The sequence below is a fragment of the Tetranychus urticae genome, chromosome 1, assembly GCF_039701765.1.
Source record: "Tetranychus urticae isolate SD_2017Ah chromosome 1, NJAU_TeUrti_SD_1.0, whole genome shotgun sequence".
Taxonomy (NCBI): domain Eukaryota; kingdom Metazoa; phylum Arthropoda; class Arachnida; order Trombidiformes; family Tetranychidae; genus Tetranychus; species Tetranychus urticae.
In genome coordinates, this window is record NC_142958.1 from 22,457,195 (window position 1) to 22,475,685 (window position 18,491).

Here is an 18,491-nt window from a genome sequence, read left to right on the forward strand (position 1 = left end):
ATTCAAATGGACGGTTGCAAGGTGAAAGCTGCTTGAATTGCATGTGCAGAATGAATTTGAATGATCAAGATTCACCTTTAACATGGAAATTAATTTATTCTGTTTTCTGTTTTTTGGGAAAGAATTATGAATTCGAGAGATTTCAGAGGTTATTGCCAGAGTTCATTACTTTAATGTCATTGTTATGATTATTATCGGAACTTGCTTCATGACTAAACCTCATGAACTTGATAATGCTCATGAAAAATTTACTCATTTGTAGCAACTGATTTTGTAATTGATTGGCAAGAGTACAATAGGAAAAGTTGTGATGGAAGGAAAAAGCAATCAATGTTTTGGCTCGAATTCACTTTTTTATTAATTATTTTGCTTCGTTTTTTTTCGTTCCAACAATTTAACTATTTAATCTGAACAGATTATCTGATTCTGCTCTTTGACATTCTTTGTCTTCTGTTTGATATTTTGTCATTAGTTCAACAATCTTAGCTCAATTTCATTTGACAAGCAACTTTCGATTCATTAATCTATCATGGCTTTGATACTTTGTTGCTAAAAGTCCAATTCACTTGAAATTTTCAACCAATTTTCAGTCTTCAATTTTAGCTTATTTAGCTCATTTGGATAATTTTCATTCTTTCATTCAGTTTCCATAAAACTCATTGAAAATTCCTAAAACTCTTGTTCGCTACCAAAAGTTTTCCCCAAATGAAATTGAAAGAGATAATTAGATTGAGATTGAAAATTGAAATCCCGGGGAAAAAATGATTTCATTGTTTTGATTGAAATGAAAATCACTGTTAAAGCAGCTGAAAGGGTGAAAGTTGATTAGTGAAATGGCCAGAATTGAAGTGACAATGGAACAATGATGAAAATTTGAGGAACAGGAAGAGAGGTGATGAACAATTTACTTGGTAAAAGGTTAATCTTTTCACTTGTGTGACCAATGATTAAAATGGAATCCTATTCATGGAAATTGAAGGTTAGATAATAATGAGAATCCATTGAAGAAAGACATCTGAAGAAATTGGGAGAAAAAGAGAAAAGAAAAAGAAAAATCTGTGAATCATCTTTTATCTGAATGTGAACCAAGAACTGAACCAATGTTAATTAAGGTACAATTTAATTTAATTTGCTTATCAGACAAGTAAAATTCCAGCAAGATTCATAACCATTATCAAGTTATTACCAACATTGGATGCTGTTGGTGATGATGATGCTGGTGATGAGAATTTATTTTCATTTTCAGTAATTCTCATAATCACAAGTGATTATCATTAAAGATGTAAACAGCAATTTAGTTAACCAACTTTGATAATGTAATCATCATTATTCACTTTGATTGTTGACCATTAAGATGAACACTTTTAGCGACTCAATGATATTCAATTTTATTAACTGGAAAATAAGTTGAACACTGAAACACTTGACAATATCTAGGAAAAGGTTAATTGTTAGCAATTTAGTTTCTTTACTCATTTTACTTGATTGATTAACTTTGAACGCTTTCCTTATTGTCATTGTTGGTAAAAATGTTAACATTTGATAAATGGCAATAAATGAGATAAATTGAAATCTTTCCTCATCTTTTCATCGCAAGGTGTGTGAGTTGTCAATGTATATTGATGTTTATTAATAATAATCAAGAAAAGATGAAACGAAGTAATCATTTTTTTCTCTCCTTCATGTAATGGTCAACCTGGAATCTTAATTGTATTATTAAGAGTGAAAGCAATTTTTATCCATGAAATGCTATTCAATCAGTATGAAAATTTACTCACAGCATGAGATTCATGAAGCAACTCATGGATTAAACAAAAAAGGTCTTTGGGTAAAAGAAGTGAAAGCAAACGATAAATAAATTACTATTCACATTATTAATAAGATGAAAAGAAACATCGATCAGGTTAAAAATAAGGTTAGGTTTTTTGAGAAGTTTCATGTTCTCTTCTTTTTTGGCTTTTCTCTTTCGTCCATTGATTATATAATTGTGCTGATGTTGACCATTACATGCATTGTTGGCCAATTGGCTGTAATATGAAAAAGTATATTTATATTGAAAAGCAAAGCCAATTAGAGAAAAATTGAATGGTAAAAATAATGAAATGCAAAAATGAAAGATGAAAGTAAACGGTTAATGGCGTTGATTGAATGGCAAATCAGGCAAAATTCATGTTGCAATTGAAATTCAACAATTAATCTGATCGGTATTACAATGAATAACATGAGACATTCCTATTGAATAAGCAAAAACAAACCCAACCTACGCTTCTAGTTGTTGTCTTGTAACAACGCCTTTTTAAAGCCTTTTGAGCAACGCCAAAATTTAGGTCAATTATTGTGGTCAGTAAAAAAATGGTAAACATGAGACCATTTTTTTATGAATAATTGTTCAAAGCAACGGTAAAACAAGAGAAATGATTGAAATACAAATTGCAAATTGACCAAATAAGTTGAATGATTTGAAAATTATGCTTTTGTCTGTTAGTGTTTTTGTTTACTAATCAACCAATTTGCTCATAAATTCAATGATTATCGGGATAATTTGATTGGAATTGTTTTCCTTTTTTCTTTATTCTTATATTAAAATTTGATTCCAGTTTATCAGAATAATGGTAATCAGCTTGAATTTATCAGATATTTGGTTCCATTGTTCAGTCGATTGTAACGGCATTATGCAAAAACCATTTAGCTATTGGAATGATAAATTAATCTGAAAGAAGAAGAAAAATGTTAGAAATCGGTTATTCCAATGTTTATTCATTTTAATCATCGACTTACCATCAATTATTTACCTTTTTTAATTCAACTCTATTGGCTTCAATTAACTTGTTTATCAATTATCTGGATTCAATGAATGACAGAATGCTGATCATCACCCTCATCTTCATGATTGCCATCTAAAAGCCATTTATCTTCTCATCTTTTATTCAATGTTAATCAATAATGAATGTTAAACTTTGTGAGTCTAACCTAATTTTGGGTCGTCTCTTCCCTACAGATCAACATGGTGAGTTATTATGAATGCTTGTTAAATCAAGAAGCAGAATAGGAATAAAAAAAGAGTTTCCACATTTGACTGATTTTGATATTAATCAATTGCTCTTAATTTAAATCAAAATAAGAGTCACTCGTTATGTCATCCGTCATTATTGTAATTAATTGTTGAATGATGATCCAAATGTTGCTCCAAAAAGAGTGCAAAATGTGAAATCGTTTAAGCTTAATGGTTTCAAATTTTGGTTAAATTAAGATCAAGAGATGAGAGTAAAAAACAGTTTCCATCTTGTTTCAAGTCTTTCTCCTCATTTCATTTAAAGTGAAATAAAAAAGTCTAACTTGAAATAATGATAAAATATGGTTAACTTGGTTTTGACAGAGTTGAAATAATTTCCAGTTGGATTGTTTCATGATAACTGTGGTTGAAAAGATTTCAATCTTGCCAGTTGTGAAAAGCCTTTCCTCTGAAGTAAACTTTCCCTTTGCTTTTCCTTGCTCACCAAAACAGTCAAATGCAATGAATTTTTGCTATTACTTGGCTTTTCTTGCACCACCACAAATTAACCATCAACTGATTGCACATTGCAAGTGAATTTGTAAATTTAAAGATGAAAATCCTAGAGACGGATGAGAGAAGGAAAGAAAAGAACTGATTAGTTGGATAATTTAAAGATGGAGACGAAAGTTGAAAGAAATTTTTCGGTTTAAGGGTTGATTTCTTTTCATGATAATGATGATGATAAGTTAAGGTGTGTTCTCAATTGATTATTTGCTAATTTGATGCATTTTCAGTTCATTCAATATGCAATTGCCACCGACTGTTAACTGACAATCAATTGATCTTAAGTTGCTTCTTGCTTACAAACAGTTTTATTTTTCCACTAATCTTATACAACAACATTGATGCACATCAAACCACATCAACATTATTATTATCATTATCATCAACGTTATGATTATTATTATTTTTGGTTTTCTTATTAGAAAGCAAAAAATTACCCTCAAGCTTAATTATGAGTTAATCAGTCATGATAATCTGCTTAACAACAAGGAATGACATTTGATATTACATATAGTAATCTTATATACTGTGTGTGTGTGTGTATAAGTACATGAGAAATAAAAAGTAAACATTGAAATCATTGACAATAACAGAGGAAAACCTCAACATTTACAGAAACTTGAAATTACATGATTTTGACATTTGACAGTCTTTTGACAGATTCGGAAAGATAGTAGGAGAGAGAGAGGAATGATGATAGTGATGATGATAATATGATGAGGATTGGAGCGAAACTAGAAACAGAAAAAGATGATTAAGAAAAAGAGAAAAGAAAAAAAATAAGAAAAAAACATATTAGATAATAATGAATGGAGACAGAAATTGATGATTGTTAAAAAATGATGCGAAAAAGAGACAAGAAACAATGCAAGATACCGCCGAGATGAGGATAAAAGAGTATGACGATGATAGTGATGATGATATATTAAACAAATTTGATTTAGCAGAAAAACTGTCAAAGTTACACATGAAATGGAACCATCCTGAAGCTAAATTGAGTTATCTAAATGTTCTGTTGATAAGTTAAAAGCCTAAGATTAAGGTTAATTCCTTTTGTGCCCAGATGAGAGTTACCATGTTGTCTACTTTTGCCAAGTGAATACTTCTAGGAAAAAGAAGAAGAAGAAGAAAAACAAGAATTAGATATCTTTTATTAGTAAGAAATCAAATGGCGGAGAAAAAAAGAAAAGGCCGAAAAAGTTGTATTTTGAAAAGTCAAAGGTTTAACCCAAAAGAAATTTAACAGATTCATCTACACACATTGAATGAATATGTAAACTCTTAAGAGATTTTACTTACAATGCAAAAAAATATAATAACTAAATGAAAAATAGTCTTTCTTGTAAAATCATAATGGGCTAAGTCAAGGTGGGTTGAAAGGTCCATTTGATGTGTGTTTATTTCTTGCTTTCTGGGTGACCAGTTAGGGTGATGTAATGTCCATAATGTCCATGTCTGCAATCAGATTAGTGCTTACGGCAATTCCGTAATTTGTGATTATAATAACAAAAGGTGGTCAATAATGAAATGAAAGAGTAAACCTAAAAGAGAAGGAAAAGGAGAAAAGAAGATGGATAAAGTCAAATTTGTAACTTATTACAATTATAATGGTAAACAATTTTATCCTCAAATAATATGCATAACTATTGTTGGTAATATTTGCTTATATTTGAAAGACTATTATCATTGTTATTAGTATTGTTATTGATGAATATATATCTGTATAGATTATATTAATATATTAATAGTGATAATGTTATTTGTGAGTTGAGGAGCAAATATTGATGTTATAATGGGCAAGGGTGAATCTCTGATGGGATAAGCTGGTAAGGTGCATAGTAAAAAAAAGTCAAAGATTTAAAAGTTGAAATGTTAAAATAATGAAAAAAATATGGATAAGGAGAGGACAAGAAAAGGGCCAGGAATGTTTGAAAGGTGATCCTGAATGAGTGACAATGAGTTGTTTGAAAGATGTTGAAAAACTTTACTTGGCTGTGTTTAACTTCAAGGGAGGAGAAGGAAGAGGAGGAGGAGGAGGAGGACAAGGAGGAGATGAAAAGAAGAAAAAGATGTCTTACTTTTCTCTGTGTATTTATGTGTCGTTTCAATGTGTTATTGAGATGTTATTTTCCTCTTTTTTTTCTTCTTCTTCTTCTTTCTCTCCTTTTCTTTTTTTCTTTGGATATTTCTTGAGAAAAATGGAAAACTTCGGCGTTGAAGAAAAGATTATTGCATGTACCAGTCTATCTTGTTTCTTTCTTTTCTTGTCTTTCCTTTCTTTTGCCATCGTCATCTTCTTCTTCCTCTTTTTTTTCCTTTGGATATAGAATGATTCTCTCGAGATTGATTCCTCTTAATCTTAATAGGATCAAAAATGTGATACTCTTCATTTGTACCCTCATCATCAGCGTTTCCATCTTGATCATCATTATCGTTATCATCATCACCATCATCCTTTGGTATTATATCCTCTCTTTAAACATTGTAACCTGTACACAACAAAAAAACAAGAGAAACAAAAAAGCATTAAATAAGCATCAAACATCAACCTTAAGGGTAATCGTAACAACAAAGATGACATTGTTAATGTTTGCTGTTGTTGTTGTTGTTGTTTGGCGCAACTTTTGTTGGTTTTATTGTTTCAACTTGATTTTTCAATTCAAGGTTAATTTGAACAATCAATTTGATTGTAATTTGAAAGACAATTTGTTGGCCCAAGGAAGAGGAAGAATCATCAAGACGTCAACAGTTCCTCTTGAAAGGCAAAATGCATCTTTGGTTGGCAGCCAAACTCATTATCTGGCTTGTAGTTTAAATATTAATTCACTAATATTTGTTACTGTTGAAATCAAATTAATGAAGATTGATTTAATCCAATCAACCAATTGATGATGTTTGCCAGATGATCAATTGTTTCTTCTACTCTGTCACTCTCTGGGTATCAATTTGGATATTATTGAGGGTTAATTGATGGTAAAATTGAAACCTAAAATTGGGGGAAATAGCAGAAATGTAGGAAAGGAGGAAAAAAACAAGAAAGAAGAGAAAAAGATCCATTAAAAACTCTTTTAAAATTCAAATCTCATTCACTTGACTAACCTCCTTTTTGACTGACCATCGGGAAAAGGCCCACCATATGAGTTGATGATTGTCTAGAGAAAGTAAAATTTCTTTCCCAAAGAAAAACAATTTTCGTTTCTCTCGTCGCTCTCAACATATTCCTTATCTTTGGCTGCTTTTAAATTTATCCCACTCGAGAAATCATTTTAAGCTTTTCTTCTCCTTCATCTCCTCATCTATCAGCTCATCTATTTATCCACATGACACTGTCACTATACTTGACTATTTTTGCGTTTTTTGTCCTCCAATGCGCCAACTTATAACATCTTATTTCATTGTCGTCCATAATAACCTTTTACCTTGTTTTCCTTCTTCTCGTGTTGATCTTGTTTTTCCAATTCGCTTGACCATGAAGCACAAAACATTTGCTGAAAACACTGAACAATAGGATAGACATAGTGTAAGAATAATGTATTAACGCGTATGTCACATTTTCTTGACCATTTAACGCACTTTTTGTTAACTTTATCATCTCTTTATACCTTTTATCAATCTCTTTTCCATTTAGCTCGCTTTTTCTTTTATTTTTTCCCTCCTTTCTTTAGCTTTTTTTCTTCTTCTCCTCCTTGAACCTTTTATAATCATATCTAAAATAAAAATAAAATAGAAAATAAAAATATTATAAATTAGATGAGCAAGAAAGAAACCTCAATTTAAAAATAAGGCTTTCATTCACTTGAATAAACCTACATTGACCACTAAAAGCTAAGGCCTAAGACCAAGCGAAGAAGAGTTGAATCAACAACCTTCGGCTCATTGGTTTCTTATCAGTGAACAAACTGGTACCAGACCAGCAAAAAAAGAAGAGACTGAAATACTCTCAAAAACTTGTTCATTGTTACATTACCTTTACTTACCTTATTTCTTCAATCCTCATCACCTCTTACTTTACTTTCTTTAGACGCTTTTTTTCATTCTATACCTTCATCACCTTACTATTGAAAGCTTTTCAACCAACATTTGCAAAGATCCCTTATCTTGCTCATAGATGGCGCTACTTTTTTAGTTAAGAGGGCAGCACAATCGCTGGTTTTGGTGAGAATTTTTCTGTTCTTTTGTTCAGTAAACCAGTCTTACCAGCCTCACCTCTCAAATTCAACCGTAGAGTCATCACAAAGATGGTCTTTTTCAACTGTTTTTTTATTGTTTAACAAAATTAAAGTGATATGATTATAAATGGTGGTCACCTTTTATTTCACTTTGATACCTCTGGTTCTTCTGGTATCTGGTCTTTCAGAGGGTGACTCTAGTTCCAATCAACACCGAACCGGATATGCTTGTGAAGGGTTAAGTTTAACCTTATCTTGTGATGAACCGTACCACATAAACTTGATACGAGCTAATTTTGGTCGTTTTAGCATTTCAACATGTAATACTCAAGGAAATCTTGAGTGGAGTGTAAATTGTGCATCACCCGGATCTTTTGCCCTTATCAAACAAAATTGTAATCATAAAAATCGATGTTTACTTCCAGCTTCTAGTGCTTTTTTTGGTGATCCATGTCCTGGAACATATAAATATCTTGAGGTTCATTATGAATGTGTGCCTAAAATATCTCGTCCAGGATCTTCGGATGTCCGATCTATGGTCGATGACATCTGGTCAGGATCATCCTCTCAATCTTCTGAACAGAGTTCTAAACCAAAGATTATAAGTCCACCACCAATTATTAAACCAAATATTGCTCCACGTACAAGTAGTCCAACTGTTTCCCCATCTCCTTCAGATATTTATATTAATAACAATGATACAATTTACGTTCCACATCCATATCCTCGTTCAACTACACCTCGTCCCGATTTATGGAGTTTAACACCGAGCTTTGATGGGCCAATTGATTCCAATGGACAATCTGCTCAATATGCTAGTGAATCTAGTGCACAACATTCACTCAACAATAACCATTGCCTAGCTGGTCTTTCTCGAGACCTTTTTTGGAATTATACCGAAGTTGGTCAAAAAGCTACTCAAGCTTGTCCAAACGGGTCCAAGGGTCGAGCTGTTTGGACCTGTGTCCGTCAAGAAGGTGTACCACAATGGATACCACCTAAACCAGATTTTAGTGATTGTCAATCATTGTGGATGTCAAATTTAACCAATAGATTGAATAAAGGAGATGCTGTAGTTGGCATTGCTGCTGAACTAGAGTCTAAAACGCGTTCATTAGTTTTATATGGAGGTGATGTTTATCGGGCAACCGAATTGATTAATCAGCTCGTTCTTAAAATGGAAGCAGTTGTTGAACAGTTTCCTGATCAGCGTCAGCGAAGTCAAATAATTAAAGAATTATTAATTGTGAGTTTCCTTTATATGATCATCATTGCCTTTTCAATAATAGCAAACAATTCTATTATCAATCAATCAAGAATTTCTCTACTTTTCAAATCACATCATCAAATTTAAACACTTGCATATTCGATAAGGATTTCTTTATCAACCTTTCACTTTAACTTCATTCATGAGAAACTCTTTATTCATTCTTTACTCCTGAAAATTTTACACTTTATTCTCGATTAATCAAGCTATTTCCATTAGACTGCTATTCTTGGAGTCACCTTTCATCCGTATCCCAAACCTTCTCCATTTTTTGCTTGCTTCAATTTCCTTCTTTTATTTCTTGCGATGATTATGAAAAGATTGATGTTCTTCTTTCTCGATCTCTTTTGTTACCTATTACTTTTTTTTCTCTCTTATTCATCAATTCCATCACCTTTATATCATTTTTCTCTGATTCTGATTTTTTTCTCTATTTCCTTTGTTTACAGTCCATGCAAGATTCTTGCAGTAATCTTTTACGTAAAAATCACCAAGATTCATGGCTTGAATTGAGACCAAACATTCGAATAGAAGCTGCCACCGCTTTAATTTACACTCTGGAAAGGACAAGTTTACTTTTGGCGGATACAAAATCTACAGCCAGTGACTACATTCGTGCCCATGATTATATATGTATGTTTAAAAATTTATTCATGTAGCAATTTTTCTTCCTCTCTTCCCTATCCTTTCTTCCTTCCTCTCCCTCCTACAATTTCTCCCTTTCATCATTCTGTTCTCTGACAATTTCTACTTGCAAAATCATCATCATCCATCATCATCCCTTGAAGCAATCATAACATGTAAAAAGGAAATCTAAATATCTCTCGACTAGGTCACAGTTTTTTAACCAACGATAATTTAACATGTTGACGTTTCTTTGTCTTTGAAATTATTGGTGTTACTGTTTCTTTATACTCGCCTGCTGTTTGTTTTAAATTACAAACAAGAGGAGGAGAGGAATATATAAAAAAAATTGGACCTGACGGTAAAAAAGGTTGAATGATGATGTAGTCAAAAACAAGGCGAAGAGTACGCTTGAAATAGTTAGCTGCTGTGTTAAAAAATAAAAGGTCCAACATGAACCAAGTCCATTCTTTATTAGCCTATTAACTGATCCGTGAAGAGTTTGGCCTCTGGACTTTTCTTTCTCCTCACTCTGCAGCAGTTTTAAATTTTGCTTTCAACCTTTTTATAACGATGTTCAATCTTCATCCATCCTCTTTCACTCTATTCACTCTTTCATCTTCCCTTGTAAAATGAAACGCATGACTTGCGAAGTTCCCTTTTTTGCTCTTATCGTTGCAAAGTTTGGTGTTTCTTCTCATTACATGAAGCAATGACAATACTTGAAGTTAACATCTTTGTTGTTTTTAGTTTTTTTTCAATTCAATCTCCATAGATCAGTAAAGACCAACAGTGCATCCAGAAAAAAAGAGCTTATCCAAAGATGCTGAAAATGCTGAAAAAAGCTAAATTCAGAAAAAAAACAATAACAACAATATTAATAGATGTAACAACAACCATAACTTTCCTCTTATCGTCACTTGAAATTGTTGGTGAAATTTTTCTTCAAGGGTTTTCTTAATATGATCTTTTCACTTTTTATTATATTATTTTCCTCTCACTTTTTCATTCTGTCTATTTCTTCCTTTTTGTTGCTCTTCTCTGTTCCTTACTCCTTCAACTGTCTTTTGTCTTTCTATCAGTCTGTAACTTCTTTTATTCTGTTTCTTCACACAGTAAGTAGTCTCAAATTGATTTGAGAATAAGATGAAACAGAAAAGAGTCTCTGGGAAAAAAGGAGAAGAAAAAGTGAGAAAAGCAAGAGATGGGATACAAGAAGAGATGATGATCATCATCAAGAAGCTTTAGGAAGCAAGTTTGTGATGAGAAAAAGGAATAAGCAAAGCAACATTGAAGGGAAAAAGTACAATATATCATAGAATCAAGATGATTGAAACAATATTTCAGCCTAACATGTCAAAATGGTCTCTTTAAACTTGCTATCATTTCATCCTCGATTCATAACATGATTCCTGCGGCTTCTCAGCCTCCTTATTTCATGAACATCTCTCTTTATTTTTGCTCCTTTTTACTCAATATTCTTGAAAAGGAAATTAAACTCACTCTGTGAGCATCCATTTTGACATTCATTCGTTGAGTAAAAAAAAGAAAGAATTATATTTACAAACAAATCTTTCTATCCCTTTCTCTTTACCTCATTTTCATCATTTTTTATTTGTTTCACTATTCCTTTTTCTATTCTGATTTCTCTCTCCTTAAGCTTAAATAACTTGAAATCTATGTTTGTTGATGGGTAAAATTTTCTCAACTGGAAAATAACTTCTTTCAAAAAAATCTTGTTAGTCTTTTTAGTTTAACCATCAAACGTGATTATTTTCATGTTGATATTGTTTAAATTTCAAGTTATCATTTTTACTTTTCATCATTTTCATCATTTCCAGTCATTCTCTTGAAACTGTTTTTTTCTTCTTCTAGTTTATGGAGTTTGATGAAAAGTAAAATGAAAACAGTAAAAAATAGATGTCCAGTAATATCATTGACTTTCTCTACTTATGTCCACTTGAAATTTCATCATCTTCTCAATATAATTTAGAGGGTTGCAATTTCTATTTATATCTAGTTACTTCTAAATATCTCACCATCATGTGATTACCTATTTTTTTCACATCCCTGTTCTTCCCATTCAACTACCTTAAATAAGTATCTATGGAATATGTTCTTGAAGTTATTTTTTTATGTGACCTTTTTTGTTCTCCTCTCCTCCCTCTTTCCATCATTTTCATCTCATCTTCAATATATATATTTTTCTCCTTCTCCTGATCAACTTGACTGTCCAACCATCCATACTGTGATATTTCTTGTATATCTCTTCTCTGTGGCTGGTAATTGCTCTTTAAAGTATGGTTTCCTCCTAGTTACTCTCTTCGTAGTTATTTTTTTTTGTCTTGCCTTCTGTTTCGTCTCTTTATATAAGAAACTCCATAGACATTTCTGTATTTTTCTGCTTCACTTAACTATACCTTTTTACCAACATTTCATTTCTCGTTAGTTTTTTTTCTGCTTCTCCATGTTCGTATTGAGTTGCTTCTTTTCTTCCTGCCATCATCTCTTTTCACCTTATTTTTTTCCTCTGTTACTCTCATCAAATGAAGAACCCATTTCTGGGTTGTCATCATCTCCACAAAGTGGTTGTTGTGCCTTTACAATCTCACCACACCATCATCATCAACAGCATTATTACAATCATTATACCCTCTCATCCATGGATATGATTTTAACCCAGACTTGACAAATGTGGCAAAGCATCAAAAAATATCTAAAAAACAAGGAGTCAGACAAAGATAGGGTATGAAAAGTATCTGAATAAAATAGTGTTTATGGAGAGAGAGATGCAAAGCACAAGAGCAAGTAGGCAATAAACATGTTACAAACATGTGAAGTTGGGGTCTACCAACTAAACATCTCTTATGATTTTACACGGTAATCTGAACACTACCAAATAATCATCTTGAATATATCAAAAGTCTATGATTTACTTACCATTTTGACGATCATCTCTTTCATTTTGTCTTCATTTTTTTCCTGTTTCCTAACTTCAACATCAAGCAACAATTGAATTGCCATTAATGATTCTAAAATGAAAGTTATTCCAAATGTTAATGATCTCTTATGATCATGAATCCATCCTCCAACTAACGAGTGAAAAACAAATGCAATATCAAATTCAATATACCAACCATTGATAGCTTATAGTTTCAGTTTTCAATTGCTTATAATGCCATGAGAAACATGTATCAGATCATCTTACTCTCGTCATGATTCCCTTTACTCAACTTTTCCCTTCATTTGGTGCATTGAATTTGCAATTTGCTTAAAAAATTGTAAACTTCATGTTATGTCCTTTTAACAAATTGATATCTAACTTTGAGTTTTTTTCTTCTTTGAACTTTTTTCTTCTCTATTGTAAAATAGATTGAGAAAAATGAAAGTCTATCTACTTTTATATAAATATGATGGTCAAAATGAAGTATGCAATGTATTTCAATTTTATGGCATATTAGATAGTTAAAGATGATTGATCTTCTTCTTCCTTATCTTTTTTCTCAATTTCTCTCTTTTCTCTATCATTTTTTTCATCTTTCGGGTCTTTCTCTCACTCCATCATTATTGAGCTACAAAAAACCTATAATCTTGAATTCAGTGACACTACATAAAGAAAAGCAATATATTCAGTTTGCATTTTCATCTTTTCCTCTTTTTTTCAATCTTGTGATACCGCTAAAAACTCGATGATGATGCATCTTCTGGGAACAAATTTGAACAGATTGAAGTTAGAAAATTTTCAAAACAACATCTCTGAATTTTTTGCTTCTTTTCTCTTTCATTTCTTCATCTCTTCTAAAATATTTGGCACCCTGTTGGAGATATTAAATTCTAAATTTAATCGATTATTCTCTCTCTCACTTTGTCTTTTACTCTCTTTCCCTTCCTCCGCATTTCCCCTGTTATTCAATTCAATCCTTAATAACTCTTTGCTCTTGAAAATTTGATCCTCAACTAACTACCATCATGCAATATTTCATGTACTTAAACTGTCACGTGATTACTAATCCATATTTTCTCATTTTACTTTTATCCTCTTACCTTTCAGATTTAGCTATTCATACAAGAGACGCCAAAGATCTTTTAGATTATCCTGGTAAACTGATTCTTCCCTTACCACCGAATTCAGATGATTCTGAAACTAGTTTAGATCATGCATCTTACTCACAATTCAATGGAAACTCAGTTGAACTTTCTACCGAAGCAATTTTCGACCTCGGACTCAATAATGGTTTTACCCGTCTTTTTGTTGTCATGTTTAAACGACTGGACTCTATTTTGGAGCCTGAATACTATAAACCACCTTCTCTTGACGAAGGCGTTTTTAAAATACTCAACAGTGACATTATTGGAACTACTTTGAGTTTAGTGGGATCAACCGTCTCCAGAGTTCCTTACAATTCCTTGAGGACTGGTTCAGTATGGATTAAGATAACATTTCGACATTTATTGGTACAAAATGTTACCAATCCTAAGTGTGTTTATTGGGATCCTGATAAGCTCGACTGGTCAACTAAAGGTTCATACTTGTTGTTGTCCAACCTGACTCATACATTCTGTGAATATGATCATTTAGGTTACTTTGGACTCATCATGGATCACATTGATTCACCCATAGAAACACCCACCGTTCCATCTGGTGATCTCTATTATGGTAACCCTGAAACTGACGGTACCATTCGTATCTTATTAATCCTTGGATCAACCCTCAACTCTATAATACTTCTAATTGCCTTAGTGACACTTGTCTTGGTTCGCAACTTGCAAACTAAAGAATCGGCTTTGATTCATAAAAATGTTACCATCAATTTATTGCTCGATCATCTAGTGCTGCTCCTCATTTTGGGAACTTACTTTTCACCAAGTTACTTCAATTCAAATTCCTTTAACTTGATGACATCAATTTCCTCTAGTTCTGGTTATCTTTATAACAACACCTCAACACTGCGATCATTAGGACTTCTCGTTGCCTTATACCATTACTTTCTTCTTGTTCATTTCGTTTGGATTCTTTTTGATCTTTTTGAGCTTCATTATCGTCTCACAAGAAAACAATTTGTTGACCAATCTCTTGTTCTTGGTCCATCTGGATCGGTTGCTGTAGTGAATGCAGCCTCAACAGTGACAACTACCTCGGTTCTTGCCGGCAACATTAATCCGGTGAAACTGAGGCGTTATCTTTATATAACATCTTATTCTGTTCCTTTGGTTGTTATTTTGCTCATTTCTTGGTCAACTTCATCTCAGGCCTTACCCATGTTTGCCAATCTCTGCTCACTTGAAGCACGATCTCACTTAGCTTCATTTGTCATTGCCTCATCTATCATCCTCACTGGTCTTGGATTGATACTTCTTTTAGTGACATATTCAAGAATCGGTTTGCAAGCAACAGCAACAGCAGCAGCTGCTTCACTAGCAGCTTCTCCTTCAGTTCCCGTTGGAAGTTTTGTTTATCCACCAGGATTAATGACAAGTGCGGATAAATTTGCGACCGATTTAATGTTAAATAGAAAACTGAAAATTTCACTTTTTCTCCGTTTTTCTCTCAATTTGCTGGCTGCCATAAATTGTGCTCTCGGTGTTGTTTATCTAACCTACAAAGTATCAACAATTGGATACTTGTTTGCCCTCACAAATGTCTCCCTTGGATTATTCGTGTTTTCCTACTACTGTTTAACCAAGGAAAATATTCGTGCTCGCTACTCGTTAATCTGTTCATATGCAGCAAGATATGTTGTGTGTTTAAAAGGTGACTCAAAAACTGATTACCTCAACAACCATGGTAATCATCACCATCATCACAATCATCCAAATGTAATTCACAACCTTCCTCTTAATAGCGGCCTTAACGATGGACTATCTAGAGGCATAGTCGTTGGAGGTTACAACAAGAATCCATCTATTCCTAACCTGACTGGTAATCCAGCTCAATTAACTGAACCCATAATAGGCAATTCAACTAGCATGGGAGCTTTATCATCAATGGCTCGTGATTATGCAACATCCAAACATTATTTGGCCAGTGATGCAGCTACTACAGAGAGTGGCTCTGATTACGGTTGTCGACGTTTAACAGCAGCAGCTGCAGCCGCTGCCGCTGCTGCAAATAATGCACCCCACCTGATAACCCATGGACCAACACCAAATCACTTTTATCACCTTTACAATCCCAAACAACCTTGTAATCCATACTCTTGTCATCACATGATTGAACATGTATATGAGTGTATTGACGACGAACCCTATGTTGCCAAGGTAATCTTACCGGCAGGATCTGCTGTTGCCTCAGCAACTTTGGGTAATTACAGGCTACATTCCATGGCAGCGGCCCAAGCCGCTGCTCACCATGGTCACCATCTTCATCACCTTCATTTCCAGCAAACTTTACCTAACCACTACCTTGGTTACCATAATTTAGAGTCACTTCACAATAGCGGATCTCAATTTGATGTTACTCGGTCTGCTGTCAATCCAGGCTCTTCTGTCAACTTTTCACCCGATAGAGCCGCCTCTTTAGGTATCAGTATGGGAGGAGGAGGGACTCTCCAAAGGTGCCTCGTATCAACATCTTTAAGTGCCAAAAAAGCTGAACCACCAATAACTACAACAATGCCCGTGACAACAACATCGTCAACAGCCGAACACAATTTAACACCACTTTAATTGTTGATCAGTTGCTCTGATTATCTTAAAATAATAATCTTCAAATTATTTTGTTACAAAAATTGCACAAATTCAAGATGATTTCAAAAATTGTCTTCAATTCTCGTTCGTTCATCCTTTTTTTTCTACTCATAAATAATTGAACATTTTTTCCATGTATAAAAATGTACTAAACAACTATTTATATCAAGCTAAACATGGTATTTGATAACGTGATAATCATAATCTAAGCCCCACAAACATCCAAACTATGATTATTTCAATGCTGAAAAAAGGCTCACAAGAATCGCAAGATTCTCTAAAGAAAAGAGAGAAAAAAAATTCTGAATCAGAAACAACAAAAAATGTATTAAAATTGTATTATATATTGAACAAAATGTAATAATGTATATAAATGTATTAAAATTGATAGACAAATGAAAAAAAAGTTTCATTTCATTTCACATTTCAAGATTTGAAAAGCAACATTTTCAAAATTATTGGACTAAAAAAAATTCAGTGAAAACTCAATCAAAATAAGGGAAGAAGCAAGGAAAAAGGAAAAAACAGAAAAGAAGAAAAATTTCCACCAAACTGCTCATAATTCAATAAAAACACCAAATTGAGATAAACAATGTTTCTTGTTGAGCCAAATATTGAATGTTAAACCAAACATTAAGCTAAATATTAAACCATTATTAATCTCAAAATAAATGTAAGGCAAGATTAACCTTTCAAACGACACTTGAGCCAAGTAAATAGACAACAAAAATGACTTTTAGACACTTGAAACAATCAATCAAAAATGATTTATCATTACGCTTTTTTTATCATTTCTGGACATTTCATTTCAATAATAAAAGATAAAAGGTAAATTAAGATTGAACAAGAGCAAAAATGAAAATAAAGTGTCAATTTATCACAACATAAACAATAAGCGATCAAACTTAAGCGGTAAACCAATTGAGGGAACCTTTATCCACCCTTGATCCTTCCCCAGTCGCAACAGCTATTAAGTATCATGCTGATAATGATGACAAGCCACCTTGGCATAGTCAACAGTTGAGACAACAAAAGGTACAACATGTTGAATGTCATTCAACCTTCATTCCTACCCTGAATTGTCCCATCACAAAGGGTGTAATCACAAGGGAATTCAGATGAAAATTGAATGTCCCAATGGTTCAATTAAAGAGGATGGTGAAGACAAAAAAAAAGTGAAAATGTAATACACAAAATGATGATCATCAATCAAATCAAATGGTAAAACCTTTTTTTCCTCTTTTCCTTTTTTTCTCTCTTCGCCTTTGTTTCATTCAATGAATCCATCGAGTTGAACCGTAAATTCAAATTGCACAAAGAGACGGGTTGAGGCAACATCAATACCAACATCAATAACAACAACAATAGCAATGTTAATACATGAAAGTGTAAAGAAGATCATTTTGGGGTGAAAATTTTCTTCTTCTCATTTTTACTCTTCTTTTGTCTTGTTTGATGATAATCTAACACTCATCTTCAATGTGAACCAATCCTTATGCCTTGATTCATGGTTATGTATCAATTGAACGGTTGCAATGCCCAAAGGTCATTATCGGTCCAAGTGAATATCTTTTCATAATCAAAGCTCTTTTCATCCTCCAACACCTCCCATCCAACCTCTGTACCCTTCTGTATCTTTACTTGATTAAGTTACATTTTTCCCTTTACTTTTGCTCGTTATTATCATTTACATTAAGTGTCAGCAAAGCCAACTGGAAACTCAATAACAAGATTATTTGACCAAATAAAAACTTTGATTATTTCGCTTTAGTTTTTTTCTGGTAAATCCGATTATTCAGATAAATTTTTCTTCCATCTTTCAACATTTTCATCTTTTCCATGAAACTGTTAACCATTGAAAATGATCACATTTGTTCAAGTTGTGAATGTGACAAAAGAAATTTAAATTTTGTGCTTTCAATTCAATTCAAGTTTATCAAAATAATATTATTTTCTTGTGACGTTTTGACAAGAAAAGAAGATATTTTTTTATCAATGAAGGAATGTTTAAAATTGAATAAAGACACTTTTCCAGAATAAGAAATGTATAACAGAAGTCACTTTTCATGTAAAGGTAATCATATCATGAATAATCAAATTGGAAAACATGTAAAATGGTAATTTGCCAATAACTTTTAGGCTCTAAAAGACTAAAGGTAAAGAGTAAATTTTCATCATTTATTTC

At 32.6% G+C, this 18,491-nt stretch overlaps 1 protein-coding gene and 1 long non-coding RNA gene across 6 annotated transcripts; one reads left to right on the forward strand and one right to left on the reverse strand.

Moving 5' to 3' along the window:
- Positions 1-4,136: 4,136 nt before the first annotated feature.
- LOC107362566 (uncharacterized) lies at positions 4,137-7,671 on the reverse strand. 5 transcript variants are annotated; one of them, XR_016197990.1, is made up of 9 exons: positions 7,537-7,571; positions 7,370-7,458; positions 7,162-7,266; positions 6,659-7,056; positions 6,182-6,545; positions 5,638-6,048; positions 4,859-5,100; positions 4,436-4,664; positions 4,137-4,293 (listed from the first exon to the last, which is right to left on the reverse strand). It is a non-coding gene; the product is annotated as an uncharacterized LOC107362566 (long non-coding RNA). The 5 variants fall into 5 exon arrangements; XR_016197993.1 differs by lacking the exon at positions 7,370-7,458 and having other exon boundaries at positions 4,436-4,661; positions 7,537-7,671; XR_016197989.1 differs by lacking the exon at positions 7,370-7,458 and having other exon boundaries at positions 7,537-7,671.
- A 75-nt stretch (positions 7,672-7,746) lies between these two features.
- On the forward strand, positions 7,747-16,712 carry LOC107362565 (uncharacterized). Its single transcript, XM_015929662.3, has 3 exons — positions 7,747-8,974; positions 9,445-9,628; positions 13,671-16,712. The coding sequence occupies exons 1-3, from the start codon at positions 7,856-7,858 to the stop codon at positions 16,283-16,285; spliced, it is 3,918 nt and encodes a 1,305-aa protein (XP_015785148.1). The 5' UTR covers positions 7,747-7,855; the 3' UTR covers positions 16,286-16,712.
- The last annotated feature ends 1,779 nt before the right edge of the window (positions 16,713-18,491 follow it).